Source organism: Amblyomma mixtum, chromosome 6, assembly GCF_055824585.1.
Source record: "Amblyomma mixtum isolate Tamu chromosome 6, ASM5582458v1, whole genome shotgun sequence".
In the NCBI taxonomy this organism is placed as follows: Eukaryota; Metazoa; Arthropoda; class Arachnida; order Ixodida; family Ixodidae; genus Amblyomma; species Amblyomma mixtum.
In genome coordinates, this window is record NC_143017.1 from 44,236,466 (window position 1) to 44,263,704 (window position 27,239).

Here is a 27,239-nt window from a genome sequence, read left to right on the forward strand (position 1 = left end):
CGTTCACTGTCGAGAGCCGAAGCCAACTATTCGACGACAGAGAAAGAATGCCTCGCCATTATTTGGGCCACGTCCAAATTTCGCCCCTACCTATACGGACGACCATTCAAGGTTGTGAGTGATCACCATGCTCTGTGCTGGCTGGCCAATTTGAAAGATCCCTCCGGCCGCCTTGCTCGTTGGAGCCTGCGTCTTCAGGAATTCGACATAACTGTAGTCTACAAATCTGGCCGCAAGCATTCCGATGCAGACTGCTTGTCACGAGCTCCTGTCGACGCAGCACCCGAAGAGGAAGACGACGACGCTTTCTTAGGACCGGTAAGCGCCAGCAGTTTCGCGCAGCAGCAGCACTCGGATCCTGACTTGCAAAGCCTAGTTGATTATCTGAAAGGCAAGACCGCATCGCCTCCCCGAGGGTTCAAGCGGCAACTGTCGTCCTTCGTCCTTCACAATAATGTCATCCTGAAGAAGAACTTCGCGCCGAACAGGACAGTGCATCTTCTTGTCGTGCCCAAAAATCTCAGGCAAGAAATTATGCAGGCATGTCATGATGAGCCGACTGCAGGACACCTCGGGATTGCTCGCACGTTGCACCGCATCCAGGAGAAGTACTATTCGCCACGGCTAGCTACCGACGTTTCCCATTACGTGAAAACGTGCCGTGAGTGTCAGCGACGCAAAACGCCTCCGACTAGACCAGCCGGACTCCTGAACCCCATACCACCGCCAACTAAGCCCTTTCAGCAAATAGGGATGGACCTCCTCGGCCCCTTTCCGACCTCTTCATCAGGAAACAAGTGAATCATCGTGGCCACCGACTACATGACCCGCTACGCCGAAGCAAAAGCTTTGCCTAGTGGTACCGCAACAGAAGTCGCAAAATTTTTTGTCGAACAAATTCTCCTGCGACACGGCGCCCCGGAAGTGCTCATCACAGACAGAGGTACGGCGTTTACAGTGGAGCTCACGCAAGCCATTTTAAACTACAGCCAGACAAGCCATCGGAGGACCACTGCCTATCATCCACAAACCAACGGACTCACAGAGCGTCTGAACAAGACCATCGCAGACATGCTCTCCATGTACATCGACGCCGAACACAAGACGTGGGACTCCATTCTGCCCTACGTGATCTTCGCTTATAATACTGCCGTCCAGGAGACAACCAGGCTTACCCCATTCCAGCTGGTATACGGCAGGAAGCCCACGACAACACTCGACGCAATGCTCCCGCACGTTTCCGACGAAGACAATCTCGACGTCGCCGCCTACCTTCATCGCGCCGAGGAAGCCCGAAGACTTGCGCGGCTTCGCATTCCAGACCAGCAGCACATCGACGCCCGACGCTACAATCTGCGCCGACGAGACACGCATTACAAGCCAGGTGATCGGGTTTGGATATGGACGCCAGTTCGCCGCCGTGGATTGAGCGAAAAGTTGCTGCGACGCTACTTTGGCCCGTACAGGGTTCTCCGTCGGATCGGTGACCTCGACTATGAAGTCATCCCCGACGCCACGACAGCATCTCAGCGACGCCGCCCACGCCCGGAAGTCGTACATGTCGTACGCCTGAAGCCATATTATGAACGCTAAAGCACTCGAAGTTTCATTTTCCGTGTTTATTTTCATTTTGAAGCATCGAGACGATGCTTCTTTGGAAGGGGGGTAATGCCACGTATCATTGTAGTGTTTGTTCGTTCACGCTCAAGGCTGCAGGAAAGGGCTGTTATCATTTTTGTTCGTGACGCGAGAAGCGACCGGACTTATCTCGATTGTTCACAGCCATGAACAGCTGCATCTACGTGTTTCTAGATTACTCTAGATGATCTCGACCTGTTATCTCGAAGTTTCCTTGCCGGCTTTAAATTGAACGATGCCGCGAGCAGCGGGCATTCGTAGTTCGACGATTGACGAGCACGATTGTTGCTTACGCCGCTACTGAGTGATTCAGTTCCTTTTGTGGGCGCAAGTCAGCCCAAATAAAGAGCTTCGTTTGAAAGTATTTCTGGTGCCTTCCTGACCGGTGGACTGCCGTCACTACAACGTGACAATATGACAAGCAGACTTCCTCCCCGCGTGTACAACTACCCGCCTATCATGCAGTAACACTATCTGGCGCAGCAACTCAAAAACGGAGTCGCGAACCCCTGGCTCAGGCGCCAATTAGAGTGAATGCACGAAGAGGGAGCCAATAGTCAATGCGCTCACGAAACCAGAGCCCAATTGCTAACGCATTCCGCTCCGCATCGAATCGCCCATGCCTTCACTACGGCGACTTCGAAGACCTATTGTATTCGATAAAAAAAAAAAAAAAAAAATTGGTTTCCAAGAAAGGAAATGACGCAGTAACTCACATAACCTCGATGGACACCCGAGCCGCGCCGTAATGAAAGGGACAAAGGAGGAAGTGAAAGAAGGAAGGAAGGAAGGCGTCGTAGTGATGGTGAAAACATATTACAATATTCGCTTTAAAATCCCACTCCTTATGTAATACCCCCGATACAAGGCGGCATTTACGGAAAATAAACAAACTCAAACTGAAGCACGTTTATTGTACTATAGGTACCGCCGACATGCAATGCGGCGGCAGTTAGGAGAAATCAATCACGACCGCGAATGCCTAGACACAATAACAACATAATTGTTTCAAGCTACTCAAGCTGCTCACGTATAAATAAAACCAACCTGAATTCACAAGTAAGAACATATGCATACGAAATTTATGGACATAAAACGACAATCGCCAAAAAAAGACGGTAATATGCAAAAAAAGACTTGAACGGCCAAGCGCCATCCCCCTACGAAAAAGGGGCGGCGCTCAACTCGTCTCTGGTGCGGACGACGCGGTGTCGTCGCCTCCCTGGCCGCTGCTCAGGCCTTCATCTTCGGCAACGCCAGCGTCTGGGTCTTCGGCGTCGAGGCTCTTATTATTATCGCCACCGGGGCCGTGGACGAACGGCGGCAACGCCGCGCGGGAGCTGGAGGGCAGGCTCGGCGGCGTGTTCTCCTTGTCCTTGCCCAGCGCGTAGAAGGTGACCACCGCGGAGATCGTGATGACCACCAGCGCCACGCCGAAGATGAGGCCCAGGCTGGGGCCGGAGGTGCCCATCTGCAGCAGAAGGAGTCCAGTAGAAAAGCTAAACAACTCAAGAGACTCCACAACATCTCAGCATCCTAATAGCTTCTCTACTGCGCTTCCGTATTACAGAAACTCCTACCAAAACACTCGCATCACTGTAACCGGCACAGTGCGCACGCACCTGTTCTTTAGCGCAGTATGGATGCATATTTAGTGGCTGACAGCTGTGCTTTGCAGTCGTTCACAGCGCAGCGCACTCACACCAGTTATATACACCGCTGACGTGACAGCACCTTATCTAATCCACATATTTAATGCTTGCCTATCGTCAGGCTTGTTCTCGTGTGGCATGTGGTTCGCAAGAGAATCCGTTATCTTTACAAAGGAGACAGTGATTATGAAATTATCGTACAATTCGTATTCTTGCCGTCTCTTGAAAATGATTTTAGTTCCCGTCTACCTTTCCAGTTCTAAATTTCTCATTTTTATTTCCTATTTCAGTCCATATACTGTAACACAATTCTCAGTTCTGAATTTTGACGTGCTTCCATCGGTACCTTCAACGCTCGGAACAGAGATGTGTTATGCGAGTAATTGGAAGAGTCCCTTGTTAATACGGCTGAATTGTTTACAAAATTTTTAGTTATTCCTATACAGCATTTATACTCTCAAAGGTTGGCCCGGTACTGCAAGTCATAAATTGATAAACAGGCAATTCATTAGGTAAACTAGCCTGGCTTACGAACCATCCTTTATATTATACACAAAACGCTGGAAAAACAGAAAGATGATATATTCCGCACTAAGTGCTGGAAACTAAAGTTAAAATTCCGCTTATTGACACCTATCCTGAATGAAGTGTCCGACCACGATAGCACAGATTTCACTGATAAATCATTCTGATTAACGCAGTACATTTCTGTAACCTAACAAAAATGAACATGGCAATATAGTTGGCTCTCTGCCTGCTTCGTGGAAAGTGTAGTTTCAGCGATGGTGTTTGTTTTTTCCACTTTCATCCTATTTTTTTTTTTTTCAGAATGGCTTGGTTTAGTTTATGGGGTTTAACGTCCCAAAGCTACTAAGGCTATGAGAGACGCCGTAGTGGAGAGCTCCGGAAATTTCGACTACCTGGGGTTCTGTCAAGCATATTTTGTGCACCACATGTTTCATGTCCCCCATCTGAAACTGTTATTTCCAATAGGTGTTTTTGTTCTTTTTGCGACTGCACTACTCTACCGCACCGCCGCGCCGGCTCACTGCTTCAGGTTTATGGGGGTAAAACATTCCAAAGAGGCTCAGACAATGAGGTGCTCCTCAGTGAAGGGCTCCGGAAATCTTCACCAACAGGGGATCATTAATGTGCACTGACATCGCACAGTACACGGGCCTCTAGGATTTCGCCTCCATCAAAATTCGACCGTCGCATTAAAGTCAGTTCCAAATGTAGGTTTTACCATATACGCTGATGATAGAACTGTACGGGCCACAAAGGGTTCCTATGGGCCAAAAAGAAACCACCCTACAATCAGCAGCCCGAATCGTCGAGGACTTCGCCTCTCAAAGCGGCCTCCACTGCGCCCCGGGGAAATCGGATGTCATACGAGTACATGGCCCTATATATGTCTCTCCAGGTTACATCAACCTCATGACCGAGCGTCAAGCCATCAGGGAAGTTAACCTGATCGCGCATTCTTGGTCTTTGGATACAGAGCGACCTCCGTGTCACCCACACAAGCACTGGTACTTAGACGAATCGCATGCATAGGGACTACGCTTTCACTCGCTAACAGAGGGCAAGGAAAAGCAATTTGACACCATCATAAAGGGGATGTTAAAATACGGCCCTCAACCTTCGTACAACCACCCAGACGGGGCGTCTGACCACCCTAGGAATATTAACGCGTGTGGGTTTCTAAGTGGACACAGGCCACCACCCACCGCGGGTTCGAGCTTCGCGCGAGCCAAGGGCCCCGATCAGCCGTCACCACACACACACTGGGACACCGATGCAGTGCACTCAGCCTCCGCTGGGAGGAGAGTGATTCGCCGCAAAGAAATAGGCCTCCAAGTTCACAAAGGAGACGTTTATTCACATCGTCCTCCAGCTGATACACACACACTCAATAGTCACCCCGTCCCGGGGGCGCGCGAGGAGCAAGGCTCCGCTGCGCGCACGAAGCGACTCGAGTAATGCGCACCGCTAGCACGCCGCTGCAGGAGAATGTCCCCGCGGCAGTGCTGTGATCTCTCTCTCGTGTCGACCGTTGGGCCGGTTGCGAGAGAGAGTGGGCATTCAACGCACGGTACGCCTGTCAGAGGTCGCTGGACCCCGCTGGACAGGCTCGAGCCGCTGCAGGTCAGTGGACACGTGCGGGCGAGCTCGAGTAAGCACTGGTCCGAGCGGCAAAGCCGGCACGGACAAACAGTAGCGTACGCACCTTACGCTGTCTCGGAGGGATCTCTCTCTCTCTGGGCCCCGCTCGGACAGTCGCGCGGAGCGCGGCCGCCCAGAGCGGGTCCCGGATTCCCGCCAAAAGGCGCCAATGGCAAAGGCCCTTGGGGAGCCGGGGCGGAGCTGTGGCTAAATGACAGTGATTAGTCACCCAGCCGCCTCTCCACCGCCTGAGGCGGGAGCAAGGGAAAGAGGAGAAACAACGCGGGAGGCCGGATAGCCGCGCAAAGGCGACGGCGGAAAGCCAGGATTCCCACATCCCCCTCTCCTTAAATGCCCTCCTACCCATCGGCAAAGCACGCGGCCAAAATAAGGAAATCAATACCCCCCCCAAAAAAAATAAGCTACACTTCAGTTCCAAAATAAAGAAATGAATACACAAAAAACTAGCTATACTTCAGTTCCAAAATAAAGAAATCAATACACACAAAAAAAAACTAGCTACACTTCAGTTCCAAAATAAAGAAATGAATACACACACAAAAAAAAAAGCTAGTTACACTACAGTTCCAGCCAGAACAACGCTTGCATACGCTTCAGTGAATCAAAACAGCTTGCAGATTATATACACGGTACACAAGAAGATGTGAATAAAACTGTACAACTATGTGACAGGTGCATGTCAGCCTCAAAGTTCGATGGCGCGGCCCAGTAGGCCGGTCGGCGACTCACCGCTCGCAGACTTCAAGTTGAACGGGTTGGGAGGGCCGACGACTGATGGCGGTCTTCTTTCCGTTGATGTAGGGTGCGTTGATGACGACGGGGCCGCGGCAGAGCACTGACCTCGCGCCCTTGGACACGACATCACGTTCGGGCACAAGAAAGTTAGTGCACCCCTTTCACGCCGGCTGAAACGGGCGAGGACGTTCGGCGGCGTCCAGATGTGTAACCTTGTCCACAGCGAGGGGTCCTTCTCATCCTCGCGCTCACGCAGAAGGACACAACGGCACAACTCACAGGCGTCGCCTTGGCTCATGGGTACGCGCGCACACAGCCATAGCCACAAACACGCATACACCGGCACGTGCGCGGACGCTGGTAAGCGACAACGACCCCCCCATCAGAAGCGTCCAGAGGCGCCGCGGCGAGGGTCAAAGGGTGCACTTTCCGCCCCCCCCCCCCCCCCCATCGCCCCAAACGCCCCGCCAACTTCCCCTCCATACGGGCCGCACAAAACTCGCACCGCGACACACGGTTCCTTAACGAGCCAACCACACACAGTCGGGCCGGAAATGAGAAAAGGCGCACTGTACAAACGACACCTAATCCAATCTATTCCTTCTAGAAGATAAGAGCGAGCACGAGCGGGCTGAAGTTTGCCTATGTACATCTGGGTACGTTAGAACGAAAACAGACGTACACGCGGGGAAACGAAAGTGGCTAGAAACTGACTAAAACAAAACAAATAAATAAATAGATAAACACACAAGGCTGGAACTGAGCATGCTGCCAAAACAACAAAAAATAACACACCGTGCTTCACCTGGGTAGGGCCTGACGAGAAAGCTCGCCAGCTAGCTGAGGCTGCGTGCCTTCGGTTGCGGAAATGTCCGCCGTCCGGCATTAATCACACCGGTGACCGTCGCCTCAGATTGTACCGGTGCTCCGTACGCTTGCGTTCCGCAGCACCAGTTGTGCCTTTGCGCTTGCCTTTGATACCAATGGGTACCGGCGCAAGCTCGTCAGACCGTGACGCGTAGGCCTTCAGGTCTATGAACCCCTGCTTGCTCCTGGGGAAAGGCCCCATCAAATCGCAGGTGGCCATCTGCCATGGACGCACACTGTCAATCGGTTTCATCATTCCAGGCGGCTTGCCGCCCCGTGACTTCACCGCTTGACAGACATGGCAGGAACGGCAATAGCGGAAAATGTCACGCTTCATGCCAGGCCACGTCACCGAATGACTCAGTTTTGCAAAAACTTTGGAGCCACTCAGATGACCGGCCAGTGGTTAGTCATGAGAGAATCTCAACAGTGCGCCTCTCAGACTTTTGGGGATAACCACTTTGAACGGGTCGATGGACTCGTCATCGGTGGCTAGGTATTTCAGCAGGAGCCCGTCATGGTCCAGCAAATATGAATCCCCGGGGTTCGCCGCGACACACGCTGGCTTCTGCCCCCCTGCGCCCGCTACAATACAAGTAGCGTCACGGCGCTCCGTCTCCCTGAGACCGTCGCTCACCTCGCGACAAAAGGGATCATTTTGCTGGGCTTTCAGTAGCTCTTTAGGGCTGAAAACGATTCCAGTCATCCCAGAGGGGAGCCTGGTCTCGTCCCCACTCAGGTTTGCAGCCAAAATTTCCGTTCGCGTCGGCACCTCCGAGGCGCTCACGAAGAGCTTTGCCTCTCGTCCGCTTTGCGAAGCGCTGCTTGCCTGGTTAGCGGAATGGGTTAACCCGTTTGCGGGCTCCCCCTCCTTGCCGCCCGGCGGCTCGTCCGCTGTTTCGCCCCCTCCGCCTACAGGCGTCAAAGCGCCGCTGGCGAGTGGGGCACGGGATAGCGCGTCAGCTACCACGTTTGTGCTCCCCTTTCGATACTGCACCGAAAAGTCGTAATGCTGTATGAGGAGAGCCCAGCGCGCCAGCCGACCCGCAGGCTCGCGGAGCCGCATCAGCCAACTGAGCGCACTGTGGTCTGTCTGCACCACGAATTGCGTTCCATCAAGGTAGACGTCAAATTTGCGCAGTGCAAACACGATGGCGAGGCACTCCTTCTCGGTCACGGAATAATTCCTCTCCGAGGGCAGCAAGGAGCGGCTGGCAAAGGCCAGCGGTTGCAGCACGCCATCGAATTCCTGTAGGAGAACTGCTCCTAAACCCAGATCGCTCGCGTCAGTCTGGACTACGAACTGCCTGGTCAGGTCGGGTAGCCTGAGCTGCGCTGTCTCGGCAATGGCACTAGACAGGAGGCGAAAGGATCGCTCTTGCTCGGGCCCCCATCGCCACGCTGCAGTCTTTCCCAAGAGCGCGGTCAAGGGTGCCTGCACGCGGGCACAGGACGATAATAGTTGGCCATTCCCACACCACGGCGCAGGCCGCGTACATCCTTGGGCGCGGGAAATTCGAGTATGGCTCGAAGTTTCTCCGCATCGGGCTCAATGGAGCCCCGGCCTCAGCGACTGCACCCCTGCCTCAGTGGAGGCTTGGGCGGGCTGCACGAACGAGGGAGGCAAGGCTCCTAGTTCGATGAGCGGCGCGGTTTCCACAGGGAACCGGCCAGCGCCTCGCCGTTCCCAGAGCAGAATTGACTGCTCGCGGGGCACGGCTGCTGCTGTTCGAAACTGCCGGTTGCGGCAGCGTGACACGAACTGCTTTCGCACTGGGCGGAAAGCGTGCACAGCTGAGGCATGTGACCAGCGGATGCACCGCAGGGTGCTTCCGATACAGCTCCAATGGGAGCCACGTGGTCAACATTTTGGGTTGTGTCACCGTAAACCCCAATGGGGGCCGCGGCCAACCACGGTGTCTAGCTATTCGAAGGAACAGCAGCCAGCGGATCAAACGACGCTACAACTCCGTAGGGAGCCGACATGTAGCTGCCGAGTGCCCCGCTGGGGGTAGACATGGTGCGCAAGCGTGATCGGCAAGGCGACCTGCTCGGCTAATGTGTCATCAAAGGCGTAAGCGCCAATGACTTAGCACGTTGGGCGCGAGTTGTGGGTTTCTAAGTGGACACAGGCCACCACCCACTGCGGGTTCGAGCTTCGCGCGAGCCAAGGGCCCCGATCAGCCGTCACCACACACACACTGGGACACCGATGCGGTGCACTCAACCTCCGCTGGGAGGAGAGCGATTCGCCGCAAAGAAATAGGCCTCCAATCTCACAAAGGAGACGTTTATTCACGTCGTCCTTCAGCAGTACACACACACTCAATCGTCACCCCGTCCCGGGGGCGCGCGAGGAGCAAGGCTCCGCTGCGCGCACGAAGCGACTCGAGTAATGCGCACCGCTAGCACGCCGCTGCAGGAGAATGTCCCCGCGGCAGTGCTGTGATCTCTCTCTCGTGTCGACCGTTGGGCCGGTTGTGAGAGAGAGTGGGCATTCAACGCAAGGTACGCCTGTCGGAGGTCGCTGGACCCCGCTGGACAGGCTCGAGCCGCTGCAGGCCAGAGGACACGTGCGGGCGAGCTCGAGTATATGCACTGGTCCGAGCGGCAAAGCCGGCACGGACAAACAGTAGCGTACGCACCTTACGCTGTCTCGGAGGGATCTCTCTCTCTCTGGGCCCCGCTCGGACAGTCGCGCGGAGCGCGGCCGCCCAGAGCGGGTCCCGGATTCCCGCCAAAAGGCGCCAATGGCAAAGGCCCTTGGGGAGCCGGGGCGGAGCTGTGGCTAAATGACAGTGATTAGTCACCCAGCCGCCTCTCCATCGCCTGAGGCGGGAGCAAGGGAAAGAGGAGAAACAACGCGGGAGGCCGGATAGCCGCGCAAAGGCGACGGCGGAAAGCCAGGATTCCCACACGCGAGAGCGTTAAGGGCCCCGCGTCGCACAAAAGCCGAAGTCGTCGCCGGCGGCGTTGGCCGTGAGCGAAAGAACCCAGAAGAATCAATAAATAAAACCGAGTAGGAAATTGGTCGTGTTGGGGAATCTAATCAGGGCCTCCGGAGTGCGAGAGCAGCACGCTTACCACTCCGCCACGCCAGCTCGATGGTTTGGAATGAACAAAGGCGCCTCTAGCTAATACGACGCCTTCGTTCACTCCCATCTTCCTCCCTTCCTTTACAACGAGGTTCAGGTGTCCACCGAGATATGCGAGAGAGATACATTTCCTTTCCTCAAAAACCAATTTCCCGTCGAGCAATTCGTGGGAGATGGCGTTCTGTGGACTCCGTGACAGCAACGCTGTCGCGTTCCAATCTTAGAGGCACAGCTTAACATCTTAACCACACATCAGTGACACAAGCAGCAACACTGCGCTTAAGGCTTTTGCCTCACCGCACCTAAGGTCAACAAAGTGCCCCCCTGATTTTTTTAAACTGTGTTTAAGTGAAAGGGACTATTTTGCTTAAGTTGTATGAAAATTGTTTTAAATGTTCCACAGCTCGCAGCGGGCATCCCTAAGGCATAGCTACCGAGGTCGGTAACCTCTAGGATGTGGAGGTTTGCACGACGGCAGGGATGTCTTCTTCCTGAGCATTGGACAATGTCAGCTGCTCCTACCTCAAAATTTTAAACTGTGTTTAAGTGAAAGAGACTATTTTTTTTTTAAATGGTATGAAAACCTTTTTAGATGTTCCACTAAAAGACTTACGGAATGTTTAAAAAGCAGCGCCACCTTTCTTTCTCGACTCGCAAGAACTTATTACCAAGCAAAAAAATTTCAGCCCTCATGGGCTAAACCAGCGGAACTATTTGCGCTTTAATTGACAGCAAGCAGCTACGTTCCCGGAAGTGCCGGGTCTGTTCGCCGTTTGTTAACAGTCTGGTCGTGTACTTTATGTACTGGAGGGCCTTTAATCCTCATGCGGTTGTTGCCATGTTAGCAAACGTGTCCGCCTTTCGGATACATGCCTTATATGGGCATATGCCAATCAAAAGCCAATCGACCATGACAGCGGAAATTTTTGGTAATTAGTAGTAGTTAAGAAGTGGCACGTGGGACTCTGCACTGAGCCTGTACCTTAACACTAATTAATCAGTTTACTAGTTAAGGTCACGTTAACTATCACTAACCACACATTAACTAGTATCAGGAAATGTGCAAGTCACGCTTAACTATCATTAACCATCGTTAATAGTTAGATGTTTCCAGATGTTTCATAGCCATTGTGTCGAATATTCTAGACAGTTCCATCACTTCACAGGTGAATGACAGGACGTACGTGATGGATGATATTAGAACAATGGTAAAGACCAATTAGCCTAATTGACCTTTCTAGTCAGACCACATAAAAAACCGAGTAGGAAATTGGCCGAGTTGGGGGATCGAACCAGGGTCTCCGGAGTGCGAGACGAGCACGCTAACCAGTCCGCTATGCCAACTGGATGGTTTGGAATGAACAAAGGCGCGTCTAGCTAATACGACGTCTTCGTTCACTCCCATCTTCCTCCCTTCCTTTACAGCGAGCTTCATGTGTCCACCGAGATATGCGCGAGAGATACATTTCCTTTCCTCAAAAACCAATTTACCGTCGAGCAAGGTGTACAGCCGAATGGGCGATGGCGTTCTGTGGACTTCCTGGCAGCGTTGCAAGAACCACACATCAGTGACGCAAGCAGCAACACTGAGCATAAGGTTTTCGCCTCACCGCACTTTAGGTCAACAAAGTGCCCCCTGAATTTTAAGGCGAAAACCTTTAATACCTCATGCCGTCGTTAGCAATCCTTGTCGGCAGCCGTGTCCGCGTCCGTGTGAGGAGCCGTGTCTGCGTCTGTGTCGACAGCCGTGTTGGCAGCCGTGTCGACAATTGTGTCCGCGTTTTGACGGGTGTCCACCGAGATATGTGAGACAGCTACTGCGTAATTTCCTTTCCTCAAATACAATTTTCAGTTTCTTCATTACGGCCCCTCTTTCTTCTTTCACTGCCACTTCCTCCCTTCCTGTACGGCGCGGTTAAGGTGTCCACCGAGATGACTGAGAATTACAGCGCCATTTCCTTTCCTCAAAAAGCATTGAGTTCAAAGGGCAAGGCATCGCGCCGAACGGATGGTGGGGTTCCGTGGACTCCCTGGCAGCGCTACAACACGCTGCCGCGTTCCACTCGTAAAGGCTAAGCTTAGGCGCCATTAATTAGCAGCTAATTAGTGCTGAGTGATTAATCCGTAATTAGTCATTAATTAGTAATTTGTCATTACTTCGTCATCAGTTATGCGTGACGTTATCCAGTGGTGACGTCACCAGTGTTACATAGGCAAAGTGATGCGGAAAACGCTTTCACCTCAACGCACTCTAGACAGACAAAATGCACCACCCTCAAGGAACTCGAGCAGGTTGTAGGCGCGATATCACACCTCATCTTTAAACCGGGCTCAGGTGGCCTCGGATAAAAGATTCAAAAAGGAGCGAATGCACTAGTTCAGCGAGCTGACGCAGACCTACAGAGCCACACGCCAGCTTTACCCCCCGCCGCACCCCTCCCTAGATAACAAACCAGCAACACTGGCGCAGACTACAGACACTCTCTCTCCCCTCACCCCTTACCCTAGCCCACTATCATCCCTCCTTCCCCACTCCGGCATGCGCCCTATACCCACAACCCTTCGCCTCTTCCCTCCACATACTTTCTCTCTGCCCGGCGGACCCTCCCCCGCGGAACCTAGAGAACCTCAAGACCTGGGAGGACTGAGAGACCCTGCTGCGCTCGGAGGACCCGGCCGTGCAGACCATCGCCACCGGCCGGGCTGCCAGTGTTATGGACCTTAGGAACATAAACACTTAAGTGCAGTGCGGTCGTGCGGGGACCCTGGGGCGTGCCCCGAATTCCTGTTACAATAAAGTTTTTCTCTCTCTGTCCCCCTCATTTTTCCTTTATAATCTGTATGAGAAAAAAATGGCAGTGGCTTAGCTCAGCTAGGACGGGTTATACATACCAAGAGTGCCGTTAATATTCATTACACCTTGCCGTTTAGCTTGGCTTCTCTCCTGCTACGTCCAATGTTTAGTCGGGCATTTGTTATGCAGAAAAGTGTGACGCATTTATCTTATTTCCAGTTCTTCGTCTTATAGTTGTACCCTGGCTTCTTTCAGGCCCACATCAGGCAGTATACTTTAGATGCCATTTTTGAGCTTGTCTGGCTCCCGACTGCTTTGTGAGAGAGAGAGAAAAAATTTTACTATAAAAGGAATTTGGGGCACGCCCCAGGTTCTCCGCACGACCCCACTGTAGACAAGCGTTTATAAGGTCCATAACACTGGCCGCCTGGCCGGTGGCGGTGGTCTGCTCGGCCGGGTCCTCCAAGCGCAGCAGGGTTTCCCACTCCTCCCAGGTCTTGAGGTTCTCTAGATCCCGCGGTGGAGGGTCCGCCGGGCAGAAGAAAAGGATGTGGAGGGAAGAGGCGAAGTGTTCTGGGCATAGGGCACAAGCAAGAGTGGGCAAGGAGGTATGATAGTGAGCTAGGTTAAGGGATGAGGGAAGAGTGTGTGTCTGTAGTCTGCGCCACAGTGTTTCGTGTTTTGTTATCTAGCGAGGGGTGGAACGGTGGGTAGAGCTGGCGTAAGGCTCTGTATGCCTGCGTCACATCGCTGAACTAGTGCATTCACTCCTTCTTGAATCCTTTATCCGAGGCCACCTGAGCCCGGTTTAAAAAACCTCGGGCTAAAGGGTTGCCGGCCTCGCTTCCGGGATTCCCGGAGTGCGCAGGCACCCCTATCACCTCCACTTGGCTTGGCGGGGTGGTGGCGCACCGGGCTAATCCAATATGCCAAAAGTAGGGACACGGACTCGGCCTCGAGCAAAGTTTAGAATCGCAGTTTTAGAGTCACTTAAAATGTACCGGGCTTCCGTGCCAGTGAAAGGAAGGCCAATGGCGGCTTCCTCTGCAGCCTCTGGGGAGGTGTCTCGGGGAAGACGTAGTGTGAGGAGGGTGGATGAAGAGGAGCCCACCACAGCTTCTGTCACTTCATCACCCGTGCAGGCAGCTTCCACCCATACGGCGTCCGGCTCGGAGCCGTACGCTCGATGGAGTGCCTTCGCATGGGCTCAGCGGCGCTGCTCATGATGGGACGGCTGCATGTTCCTTGGGAGCGGCTTGATAAGGAGCTCCCGGTGAAGGAGTCGTGGGATGGCGAGGAGTTGCGTCGTTGGCCGGTATTCTACTTCCGAGGGAGTCCAGGATATACTGGCCTGTGGAGGCTTGTGTCAGCCTGATGTATTGCGCCCGTCGGTGGGCCTCCGGTGGGCCTCCACCAGTTCCCCGGCGGTGTTGTGGAGGGCCAGGCCTAGTAATCTCTCTGTGGGTGTGTTGAAGGGAAGATGAAGTACTACCTTGAATTCCTTGCGGACCAAGGCATCGAAAGCGTTTATGTCGTGTTTGGGTAGTTGTAGGTATGGGGTAGTGTAGCACACGGCTGAGGACAAAGGCATGAATGAGGTGACATAGGTAGCGCTCCTTCATGCCTCTATGATGTCCCGAAATCCTGTAGATGAGGTGCGATATAGAGCCTACAACCTGCTTGAGTTTCTTGAGGATGGTGGTGTTTTTACCATCGTTCTGGATGTGCAGGCCCAATACACGCAGGCTGTCAACCTCAGGCATCGGGTCACCATTCAGTTTAACGGCAATGGGGGAGCGGCGGTTCCTAGGCCGGATGAGGAGAAGTTCGGACTTGTATGGGGACCAAGACAGTCCGGTGGTCCGTGCGTAATTTTGGGTGAGTGTGGCTGCTTTCTGTAAGGTGCTGTCTATGCCACCATCCCTGCCGTGGGTGGTCCACAGCTGCAGGGTGATGTCGTCTCCATAAATAGTGTGCTTCAGGTGGGGAATAGTTGCCAATATTCGGGTGGGGGGGATAAGGGTGATGTTAAAGAGGAAGGAGGAGAGGAAGGAGTCTCGAGGGGTGCCAATACTTTGAAGCGCGTAGGAGGGGGATGACAGAGGGCCGAAGTGTATCGCAGCCCTGTGGTCAGTGAGGAATGCTTGAAGGTAGGCGTACGTGCGCACACCCACATTCAATGGGGATAAGGCAGTCATGATCACCTGATGTTCAATGCGATCAAAAGCTTTGGAGAGATCGAAAGCTAAGACTGCCTTGGTGTGACCTGGAAGAACGGGTCGAAAATGTCGTGTGAGAGTTACAGCAAGGCATCCTGCGCGGATAGATGGGGGCGAAATCCCACCATGCTATGCGGGTATAAATTGTCCCCCATGTGACTTGTGATCTCGCTAACATAACATGCTCAAGGAGCTTCCCGAGGCATGAGGTTAGCGAAATCGGGCGAAGGTTTTAGAGTGTATGTGGGGTAAGATGGAAAGAGAAGTGTAAGATGGACGCCGCCTGATGGCAGCGCCCACTAATATTTTGCGAGTACAAATAGTGATATTACGAGTGATCGATCTAGCTTTCAAAAAATACAAAGGTTTCTTACGAAACACCACAAAACACCTGTTTCTGCGAGCTCAGCTGCGTGTAACTTTTGGGAGGCAGCTTGACAATCTAATAAATAGTTGTTCAGAAATACAGTGCCGACTTTAAATTTATATTTCTATCACCATGAAGCCCTTCGGCTAAAACAAACACCTCATATAAAGGGACTCTGCTAGAATCATTACCATGCAGGACCGAACGACCTTTCTTTTGAAATCGAGCAAAAAATTCACTGCGTTCCTTTTACATCGCTGTGCTGAGCAAATCAACAGGAAATAGTCGCTCTGGCCTTGACAAAGTTTACAGTGAGGCGAGTGTGCCATGCAGTTTTAAGACAACAGCAGCTTCCATTAGAAGAGGCTGTCACTCGCAACTATTCTACAATGAAGTGTGCACAACGCGGTTCAGCTCCCTCCTTTTCGCATAGTATATTGAGTCCTCTCACGGCGATATAAGGAAACCGTTAAGGGTAAAGTACGAAGAAGAACAGGCGACGTGTATTGCAGTAAAAAGCGAAGTCTTCCAAATACCATGCAAAGGAACCCCGCAAGGCTCGTTGATATCACCAGTGCTCTTCAATATAGCAATGATCATCCTAGCCAGAGAACTTAGCCAGATACAAGGGATTAGACACGCAATGTATGCGGACGACATAACCATATGGACCAGCGAAGGCTCGTTAGGAAGCAAAGAAGAAAGTCTACAAGCGGCAGCCACCTGCATTGAAGAATACACGAAGAACAGGGGACTAAAATTCTCTACGGAGAAGTCCGAACTCCTCAGAGTAGGAAGGCACCCCATGGAAGCCAGCCTCGAGGTGAAATTGGAAGGGCAGAATATACCGGAACAAAGAATGATGAGAATACTCGGCATGTGGCTTCTAAGTACCAGGAAATGCAGCCACACACTCAGCCTGCTAAGCAAAGCGGCGGAGCAAGTAGGCGGAATGATAAGCAGAGTAGCCAGCAGAAGACACGGCATGAAGGAGGAAGACACAATCAGACTGGTGAACAGCCTGATAGTCAGCCGGGTGACATACTCACTACCACACCACGCAACAACCAAAGCCGAAAGGGAGCAAGCAGAAACAATCCTCCGAAAAGCATACAAGACAGCACTACATCTACCAAGGAACACGCCCAACGAGAAACTAATGCAGTTGGGGCTCAGCAACACATTCGAGGAGCTGAGTGAATGCAAAGTTAAAGCGCAAGTCCGAAGACTCAGCGACACAAAAACCGGAAGAGCACTTCTGACGAGGTTGGGTCGGGAGACGGAGAACCATCAGAGTAACAGGGCAGACATACCAGATACATTAAGAAGTAACATAAGCATACAACCCATACCACGCAACATGGACCCAAATCTCCATGCCAGCAGAAGGAAAGCTAGGGCAGAGCACTACGAGAAAACGATAGGACATCGAGACAGCACGGTATATAACGATGCCTCCCCGTACTACGGCGAACATAGTAACAGGATGGCGGCAGTAGTCGTCAACCACCAGGGAGAACACGTAACGAGCCTCACAGCCAGGGCATCAAGGGTAACAGAGGCGGAGGAGATAGCGACAGCCCTTGCAGTGAAGGAAGGGGTCAGGAGGGGAAAATCTCTGAATATCCTAACAGACTCACAGGAAGCCTGCCGAAACTACACAAAGGGTAGGATAGGCAAAACGGCGCTCAGGATCTTCAACGAGGGGGACCCTCGGGGAGGAGAGAGAAGCACAATATAATTTGGATACCGGGCAACGCGGGGGTCTGGGGCAACGTAAGGGCGGACGAACTAGCTCGAGGATTTACCATCCGAGCAGGGGAGTCACAAGCCCCGGAGGAACTCTGGACCGACCGGGGGGCTGGGTATTCTGAAACACTACGTCTATACAGGGGTCTGAGATACAAATATCCCCCACCACACAAAGAGCTAAACAAGGAAGGAGCTGCAAAATGGCTGAAATTACAAACAGGCTCCTTCCCAAATTTATGCATACTAAGCAAGATGTTCCCAAACGCAATACCGCGCCACATGCCCTTGGTGCGAAGCGAGGCCAACATTATACCACCACATAACATGGGAATGCGATAGAAACATATCGTTTCACAAACAAGACACACCAAGTGCGGAGCAATGGGAGAGCCGGCTCACCAGCTGCGAGATAGAGGCCCAAAGGGCACTCATAGCATACGCAAGCGAGGTGGCCAGACTCAGTGGAGCCCTGGACTAGGGGCCCACCCAAGGCTAAGGAGGCGACCTCAAGACCTGAAGACGACCTCCACCGCAAGCGCAACTTAAGAAATCAATAAAGTTTCTACTCACTCACCCACTCACTCCCTGTCTAAGTCTCTTCTACATCATTTTCGTTGCCAAGCTCGCCTCGATTCCACTTAAGCGAATGTCTCTGGCACTATCATACTTGGCGCACTCTCCTCTCTTTGTGTATACTGTGGCGCCTCACTGATATTGAGCCTGGCTCCGGGAAATAGATTCAAATTTAGAGCCTCGATTTTCGGTCTACATCAGCCAGCGAGGAAAGAGCAATCTTCTCCGGGCTTCAAGCGTGCAAGTGCAGCACCAAGATAGAGGAAATGTTTCCAGAGCCGTCCCGCAGCACGCTGCCAGCTGTCTCTTTTTTAAAGCTGCGTTGCTTCTGCGCCTGGCACAGTACACACTCTTACAAAAATTCAGTTTATAGACTGTTCTTTGAAATTTGTCAAGAAAATCTCTAAAATCTTCGTAAAAAAATTCAAGGGGCACTTTGGCTCTCTAAAGTGCTGCAAGGCGAAAGCCTTTCCTGGCGCGCTGTTTGGCATTGACTTCGAGACTGTGCTGTACTAGTGCTTTATTTGACTACACACTTTGACTACACATCACAACTACACACTTTGATTGCCGACTTTGACTGCTTCTTTAGCACGACTCTCTCTCTCCTTCGATGAGTTCGGTTGTATCCAGGGCTCTGTTCGCTGTAATGATGTATGTAATGTGGTCACCCACACACGCCTTACGCCCCCTTGTCGGAGCGAACGACAACTATTTTATTAGTTGTCGTGTGCTTCAAATGGGGGCGTAGGCATCCGTGGGTGACGTCATTACTTCGAATCCGCGCACTCTGTTGTCTTAACCATTTCGACCAACCGAAAAGCGTGCCACCTCTGCTGACAACCTTCTGTCGACAACGACGAGACATTAACCCAGGCAGCACAACAACACTGGCCGAAGGTCGGTCAACTGTTGGCAAAAATTGGCACGAACATCGGTCCTACACTGGCATTTGGGCCGACCGCTACCACTTTACACATTGGACCTACTTTGATGCCAGTTTTGGGCCAATGTTCGGACGATCAAGCGGCCAACGCAGTACCGATGTTCGTTCTGCAGCATGGGCCAGCAAAGGTCTCATACTGGTATCCAACTTTCAAACATTGGTAGCCAGCTTTCAAACATTGGTAGCCAACTTTCAAACATTGGTAGCCAGCTTTCGAATAATGGTTTCCAGCTTTCGATTAATGACATCCAGCTTTCGAATAATGGTTTCCAGCTTTCGAATAATGGCATCCAGCTTTCGAACGCTGGCACATGTAATTAACCCACTCGCCAATGACCGGCACTGTGGATGGATGTACATACCATTCTACCTAGCAAATATTCATAATAGAGGGTGCGAAAGAATTCCAGAAAAAAGACCCGTTTATTGCTTTGAGTTACAAGAATCACGCTTTTAGCCCGCACAGGATGGTTTGCGCTACCACCAGCCACCCTGGGGAGTAAAGAAAGGGGGCCCAAGAGCATGGTGGCAGAGGCTGTGGGAAAACAATTTATTTTCAAGTTTGGTGCGTGCCGATCAGGTTGGGCAAAGCATCTGGGCAAGCTGCTGCGGCAGGGCTAAGGCATCCATAAAATGCTCAACGGAGCTGTCCTCCAGTGAACTGATCAGTCATATCCGAAGTAATCCTTGCACTCCGCTTGCAAGAGGGCTGCTGGACTGCATTCAAACAAATTCCTCGTCCAGCTCTTGCACGATGGCCTCACGAAGCGCCAAGCCTGCAACGATCGAGATGCATGATGTCATGGTAAGTTGAATATGGCCATCACAGAACAAAAACAAAAATGATTAAATAACAACGAATTTTGTGAAACACAGTCATCGTGAAGACACTAGCAACATATTTTACAGGATAATTTTAAATTTATTCTTAAGAACCAGCACCACATTAGTTGCACAAAGTGGAATTTAATTTACTAAACTTCTCTTATACCAAATGGTTTAATTTAGTCCAATGCGTCGTGTCGCACTCCCAGTAAATATATGCAATGCGAGATAAGCAAATTAATGTTATTGAAAACAGATTAATGTATTATTTTTTTTAATATCATAACTCGTCTCTAAATTGCGAGCTAATTTTTTATTCAAGTAAATATGCACAGGTTGTAGCGTCTCTTCCACATGGACGTCAAAACAACATTTGATTAGTTTTTTTTAATAGGGTTAAAAATACGGCTTGCTATTTTTTGCGAAATACGCTGAACGCTAGGAACTCAGGGCACCTTTGTTTTACCTTAGTCGCTTCGCATGCATGCTATAATTGGATTCGAAACTGCGACTTGCGAACCACACAAAAATACTAGTCTGATAGTCCAGAGTAATGCCCTTATTCATTGCGAGAGAACTTGGGCAAAAGCTTTAACCAGAAATTGCGGATTTTCTATTGAGTCTGCAAGTGTAGAAGGCAAAAAGAAACAGTACGGAAGTATTACACATATTCTTACCAACTGGTCTGCAGTGGAAAATTAATTAAGCGGTTCTGATTTCCGTCGTGCATAAGCGGTAAAGGACATATTCCCGAATGCATCATATCTCAAGTCATATGAGTCCAAACCCGCTGTTAGCCAAAGTAGTGAATCTTCAGTGAGTTCATCTCACCAAAGACGAAAAATTAAATTCTCACCATTCGGCCACAATTCCACTGCGCACGACGTCAAGCAAGCCATTTCGCAATGAGAGTGGGTACACAGAAGTCGTCCTCGTGCTTTTTCGCTCGCTCTGTTTTCCTGCCGAAAAAATAAAGGCGCATGTAGTCAAAGCAACGTTTACTACAAAAACCACTTTAACTTCCAGACGTATATCAAGATAAAAGAGTTTTAGTACTTACAAATAAGATCTTGCAGGCGGTACGAACGGCGTCGGAGCTCTCCTAATATATGAGCGTGGCTTTTCGCGTGCACAGACTATGAACGGTGCTAGCTCGAGTGTGCATGCATTTTCGTCGTGTTGGTTGTGCACGTGGGTGGGCTCCGCCGTGGAGTCAAGAATGTCTTATTGTGATGCGTCGCGCGGTTCCAAGACGAGCAGTGGAGATGATGGTGGGGGGGAGGGGGGGGGGGGGGTTGGCTGGAGGGGATAGAGTCATTTTCCTTTACACAGGTTTTGTGGTTCCGAGAAAAGTCCTCGAGCTGAAAGGTAGAGACAGGGAGATCGTGGAAGGGTGCACGAACAGCGAAGCGCGTAGCTGCGCGCGAGGGAAAATAGCTTTGAGGAACTGACAACCAAAAAGAAAAAAAAGCGCTTCGCGTGGTGGAGGGTTAGCCCGCTACCTAAAAAAAGGGCGCGGTCGGGAGAAAAGGTGGGGAGATATGGGAAGACTTGAAAGAGAGGGAAAGGGGCCAAAACACGTGAAAAGGCGGGATTTCGACCTATTCATTCATGAGGCTGAAAAATTCTTTCGAGGAGCGAACATCAGGGGCCGAATCCACGAAAGAGTTCGCTTTGGAACGCGTTCGCTTTGCCGTGACGTCATTTTGACGTTGACATCGGCGGGAGAAGGGTGGGAGCAACACTGCGGGAGGTCAAGGGGGCTGGCAACAGCCAATCGGCTTTGTTGGGCGGTCCCATCTCGGTTGCTTGTATTTTTAAAGGGCCATATGCTAACTTCTTTGCGTTTTTAACCTCTAAATGAATGCGTTTGGCTATAATACTGCAAATTTATTACTCAGAGCCTATAAAATAAGCATAGATTTTATTTTGAGACGGTTTCAATGTTTCTTGATTGGTTTGTTTTCTTTTGCGTTCCCGAGAGGGCGCTCTCAATTGTGTTGTTTTATTTTGTGTTCGCGAGAGGGACGATAGGCATTTTGAACTTGCGCGGGAGACTTTTCACGTGTCAGCACTTGTCAGCTTGACATTTTCACTAGTCGTCATGTCAACGCACAAAGGTTGTCGCCTGGGCCCGCACGTCTCGATGCGCTGCGTGAAGTGCTCGTTGAGTTCATGGAGGAACATACCTACATGGGGAAGCCTTCGTGTGAGCTCGACGCACCCGACGACGCCGGGAAGAGACCACGCTCCAAAAACTCTGCCTTGGCGCGGGACTTCTCCTCGGGAGTCGAAGGAAACAACACCCAGTTTTTCTCCGTGCCGACACGCACGATTGCCTGAGCGACGGCCAAAATCGTACGGCTCACAGACGACTGCGGGAGCCGTATAGTTGCCTCGCTGCCGACTGCCGCCTGGAAGCCCCCGGTAGCGAAGAACCTTAGGGCGCTGAGTATTTTGCGCTCTGTTGTGAGCGCACTTTTCCTCGTTGGTCCAAGGTGGGGTTTGAGCTCTTCGCATAGCTGGCGTACAAGTAGCTTCGACAGCCTGAAGTGCCTTCGGAAAGCATCGTCAGGCATGTCGAAAGGATTGTCATGCACGCGCGGCCGCCGGGGCCGCCGATCACATTCGCTGAGCACCGCGAACAACAGCGGGGCGGCGGGAGGTACCGGCATGTCTCTCCTCGCGCTGAAGCGAACGCCACTTTCAGAGTTCCGCACACAGCGACCGAACGCGTTCTCTTTCACTTGATTGACATGTCTCGTGACGTACACAAAATCCGTGTTCCCGCCTCCCTGAAGTGACGTCACCGCCAGCGGTGACGACACACGACCAATGGAGCGAGGTGGCAAGAGAGAAAGCGAACGCGTTCCAAAGCGAACTCTTTCGTGGATTCGGCCCCAGGAAAGGAACGAAGCTTTTTGAAGCAGGCCATGTACACACTGTGAAAGAGGTGGTGTCGTGTGACGGGAACGAAGTAGGAGCTCGGTGCATTGCGCAGACAAGCATCACTGCGCCACCGAAAACAACCAAATTAACGCTAAGAAATATTTCTATATAATGCCTGTCAGCGCTGCACTCTCACTGAGTTTTTTTTTATATGTAGCTATCTTCCAGTAGATAGCTTGTGGCCGCGAGCTGCAGTTGCAAGGCAGGCAAATGTAAACCCGCTGCTGCCGTTGCTGTGTTTTTGGAGCGGTGTGAAACGCTCACCAAAACGAGCCGCCCGCAAGCCTGGGGTGTTCCTGCATTTAAAAAGCCTTACCCTAAACTTTAAAAGACGGCCAGGCGGCATAAGATTTAAGGTAATTAGAAAACTCCAGTTTTTGAGCGAACGACGCAAACCTGACTTCATAACATTCTCGTTTTCCGCACCTTCGGTGTGCGCACTGAAAGTCATGCGGATAACGTCTAACTGTTTGATTTGCATTCTGCAAAAGAGCAGTATCCCAGCTAATTCATGCAGGATTCTTGCCGAAAGCTTGTGCTCAAAAAGTGGAATTTCATTTTAAGCTTTGTTTAATTTCAAGTGTCCTGAATATTCGACATTTAGATATATGTTTATTGTAGAAAATTATCACCCAGTCCTTCAGATGTGGAGCAAAGATTTATCAGGAACATGTTGCCATTGCCCCTTAAAACGTGCCTTTAACTGTCGAAAAAGACGCTGGACGAGAAGGCGCAGTGGAAACGAGCAAGGATTCCGCGCATAACTGGAACTAAGGTAAACGATTCTTTACTGCGCAAAATTTGGGCTCCTTCAGGTGTGACTGCGGGCGAGTTTCGGCGTGGCTTTTTAAGCTTACATATTGTTGACAGCCAAGTCAGTGACCGGAAATCGTGGGTGCAAGAAGAGGGAAGGGTTCCCAGAGAGCAATTAGCATTCCTCCGAGTCTGCTGAATTTGCCATGACTCAAAAACCTGTCTAGGAGGTAATGCACGAGTCAAGCAAGCGTATTCCGCACGGGTTTGACCGTTGTTTGACCAGAAACCGCGCGCGCGTGTTGCCCGTCGCGAAGGGTGGGCCGTCTCCCAATCTCGCGCTGGAAATCCATAAAATCTTGTCCGAGGCGAATTTTTATATGTATTATTGCATCCTACAACACACCAATGTGTCCTGCTGTTGTTAAGTGCCATTTTGTGCTCGAGAAGGAGGCGTACAACTGCTTCGCGACAGCGCGCGCAACACAGCGGGAGCGGTCGGACTGCCCCCGCCTTCCTGACAGGGACGCGCGCGCCGCCGCCAGTGGCGCGCGCGTCGCGCTTGAGTTAGATGCGCAGGGTGCCTTATGATGTGGCTTCTGTTAGTCAAAGATAGCTTAAAATGTTACCACATAATAACAAAAATATAAAGCAAAAAAAATATGCAAGCAGAATGCGCGCTCTTTCATAGTTTCATATACCGAACATATACGCCAAACAAGCTAGGTTAACATGCGTCTAACCCCAGTTGTCAGCCCATTTATTCAGTGGTCGTCGAAGAATCCTCAAATTGTTTGTTGGTGTGGAAGTTTCGCGCAAAAAAAGCAAAAACAAACAAAGGCATGTTTAATTGGGGTTCGCAACTACTTTCGATGGTTTTCATCAATAAAGGTCATGTTCGAAAGAAAAAAAAGCTTGCGAGTAAATATGCAAGGAAGTGAGCAAGAGCTATATTGCCCCCAATGCAAATTACGCAACAGAAGAATAAAATGGTCAAAAACAACAATTTCCAACACTACGATTTGCAGAAAAGGAAGGAAATAGCAAATCAGAAAACACGGGAAGGGCGCGATCACAGGGCACGAGGTAGGGAAGCGTAGGAATCGCTTAGCACGTGTCCGCGTGCGTTTATGAAGCACCCGCCTAATATTTCACGAGCGCAACGCATAATTCGAAATTACGAGGCGACTGCTTCGTTTCTGGACGTTGCCAAAACTGAGCACAATTTCGGTTTAGTGAATGCACTTGCGCTAATCTATTACGTTTGTATCGCGATCTCCATGAAGCCGACACCAGCTGCGCACTGCGGCAGTGAATTCCTAGAGCGAATAAAAAAGTGATTTTTTTATTCCAAAAATTTAATCAAATCAAACTTATTTGATTTTTGTTGAAGGCGCCTGTTGATAATTTTTGTTGAGGCGTCTCGGGTGTAATCAGAACGTTAATTCTGATCAACAGGACTTCGATCGCAATTCTCCTAAACGTATTATTGCTGCTCACTGCGCAACCAGAGTGCAGCTTTTCCAACGGAATCATGGGTAGCTTTGCTCACAAACTGCAAAAGTGTTCGGTTAAAATATAATAATAAATAAAACCAAATCTTTGAACTCGCATGTTTTAGCGCGTTCGAAAATTATGAACTGCCGATATGGTACTCGACAATAAAAATAATTTTGAACCCATTTTAATGGATGACACAATGTTTACCAACGTTTGCCAGTATACTTTGAACACTGGATAAGCGGTGGCAATCCTAGGCCAATATAGCCAGCTCCCGGAAATGGCATAGCCAATTCTGGCAAAGAGTGGAACAACACTGGCTAACATGGCCCATGATAGCCAGGATTCGATGATGGCACAGCCAGCAATGGCAAACAGTGGGGCAATCCTGGCTAACCTGGCCCATGATAGCCAGGATCTAATTACGGCTCAGCCAATACTGGTAAAGCGACGGACAACCAGGGCCATTGTCGGATGTGCTAAGGAGTGGCACAACCAATATCGGATGCTCACTGGCAACTCTGGGCCTAGTTAGGGCCACGCTTTGCCACTGGATTTCCAATATTGGCCCGCTGCCGTGTGCTACCTGGGAAAGGTTTTCGCCTTAAAATCCTATAGACTAGCGTATAGGCACGACAATTCCTATAGAAAGTTGGTAGACAATCTATGGATTTACGCCACACCTTTAGCGGCCTTTTATCTATAGACGTTCTTCAGACTATGAACACACGAAGGCCAATATCTATAACATGGGAATAAAGCCTCTAAAAAAGTCTGCCATACACGTAAGACTGCTTGCGTGAGAGAATGCGCCCGCCCGCTCTATTTGTGAACACAGTCGCCTTGCACTACGGCGTGATGCAACCCGATGCCACGCCGCTGGCAATTCTGCCTCTGCATGGCTCTGCGTAGCCGCTGCCGGGACGCCGCGGCACTCCTTCTGATCTCAGCTCTAACTCTGAAAGCAGTCGCCGCCGTATCGCGGCCCGCGCTGTGCCTTGAGGGTATCACGCGGTAGCTAACAGGTTAATGCCCTTATATGCAGATAGATCCCCGGGAGTCCACATACCACTCCTGGCGCAGTGGATGGATGGATGGAAAACTTTATTGAGCAAGTGAGTTTGGACCGTACAAGGTCTCAGGGCCACCGCACAGCCCTCACATTACGCGCATGTGTCCAGGCCACGTAGGGCCATGGCACTGGCACCCCGGTTCACACAGCGAAGTTGCGCGTCCGGGTCCTGCGACGCAAGGAGGGCCTCCCATTCCTCCCATGTACCGATGTCGGGCTGTCCCTGCGAGGGAGGATCGGCAGGGCAGCCGAAGAGGATGTGGTCTAGGGTGGCGTGCGGTTCTCCGCAGAGAGTGCACTCTGGGGAAACATGGCGGAAGTGGGATAGAAGCTGAGGGGTATGAAGAGTTCGGGTCTGGAGTCGCCTCCAGAGGATTTGTTGGGAGTGGGATAGGCGGGGGTGGGGAGGGGGGGTAGATTCGATGGCGCAGTGGTGCAGCGGTTAAGCGGTGGCAGGTGCTGCCACCGGTGACTCTTGTGTGATCCAGGTTGTCCCGAGGAACCTTGCACGACCATTCATTAATTTAACCACCACGTGCCAGGTTGCATGAGGATGCCATCTTTTATGAGTACCACTGAGTGTTAACGCGCGCGACCGCACGTACACACACACACACACACACACACACACACACACACACACACACACACACACACACACACACACACACACACACACAGTCGCGCTTTCATAAATGAGGCAAGTAAGGCTTACGCCTTAACTCTACAAGTCTCGAGACCATTTTTTTGCGAAAGCAACACTACTGGAGCCCAGCTCGGCTCGTTGCGTTTGCTCGTGGCGGTGCGGCTACCAAACGGCCTTGAGTCGCCGTTGCCTAGCAACCGCTTCAGCTGCGCTCTAACCCGAGTTACTACCCGAGTTTACCCGGGTGAGCTCGGTTAAGTACGGTCAAGTTCGGAGCAGCGTCGCGCCAGTTGCGCGAGAGGTTGCTAGGGGAGAGCAACATGTGTCGCACAATCCCTACCGGTGGCTGTGTTAGAAACAGCCACCTGCCAATGGGGTGTTCGTAAGGCGTGCACAGCTGAAGCACAGCTGAAGCACAGACAAGCACGCGTCGGCTCACCTGCTGCATCTGCGCGCCCTTCGGTCTCATGATGTCCTCCACCTCGTCCTCATCGTCCTCGTAGTCCTGCGCCCGAGGCACAAAGGCCGGCACCACGGGCGCAGCGCCGGTGGGCACGACCGCCGCCGCCGCCGCCACTGAAGGAGCCATGGAGGGCCTCCTCGCCGCGGCCACGGGGTCTGCAGCGGCCATCGTCTCTGCCGGTCGGGGTTCGCAGGGTCCGGGGCAGC

General features: G+C 51.5%; 1 protein-coding gene and 2 pseudogenes across 1 annotated transcript; 2 read left to right on the plus strand and 1 right to left on the minus strand.

The window, feature by feature from the left end:
• Positions 1 to 2,818: 2,818 nt before the first annotated feature.
• On the minus strand, positions 2,819 to 27,201 carry LOC149338906 (uncharacterized). Its single transcript, XM_089547804.1, has 2 exons — positions 27,010 to 27,201; positions 2,819 to 3,109 (listed from the first exon to the last, which is right to left on the minus strand). Exons 1-2 carry the CDS (start codon positions 27,199 to 27,201, stop codon positions 2,819 to 2,821), a joined length of 483 nt encoding a protein of 160 aa, XP_089403930.1.
• Positions 16,540 to 17,553, plus strand: LOC149338907 (uncharacterized; annotated as a pseudogene).
• Positions 21,192 to 23,722, plus strand: LOC149338908 (uncharacterized; annotated as a pseudogene).
• Positions 27,202 to 27,239: the final 38 nt, after the last annotated feature.

Coding starts and splice junctions, on each gene's coding strand:
- LOC149338906 (XM_089547804.1), bottom strand. CDS start 27,201: ATGGCCGCTGCAGACCCCGTGGCCGCGGCGAGGAGGCCCTCCATGGCT. Junction 3,110..27,009: donor AGGGCGCGCAGATGCAGCAG/GTGAGCCGACGC, acceptor CTTCTGCTGCAG/ATGGGCACCTCCGGCCCCAG.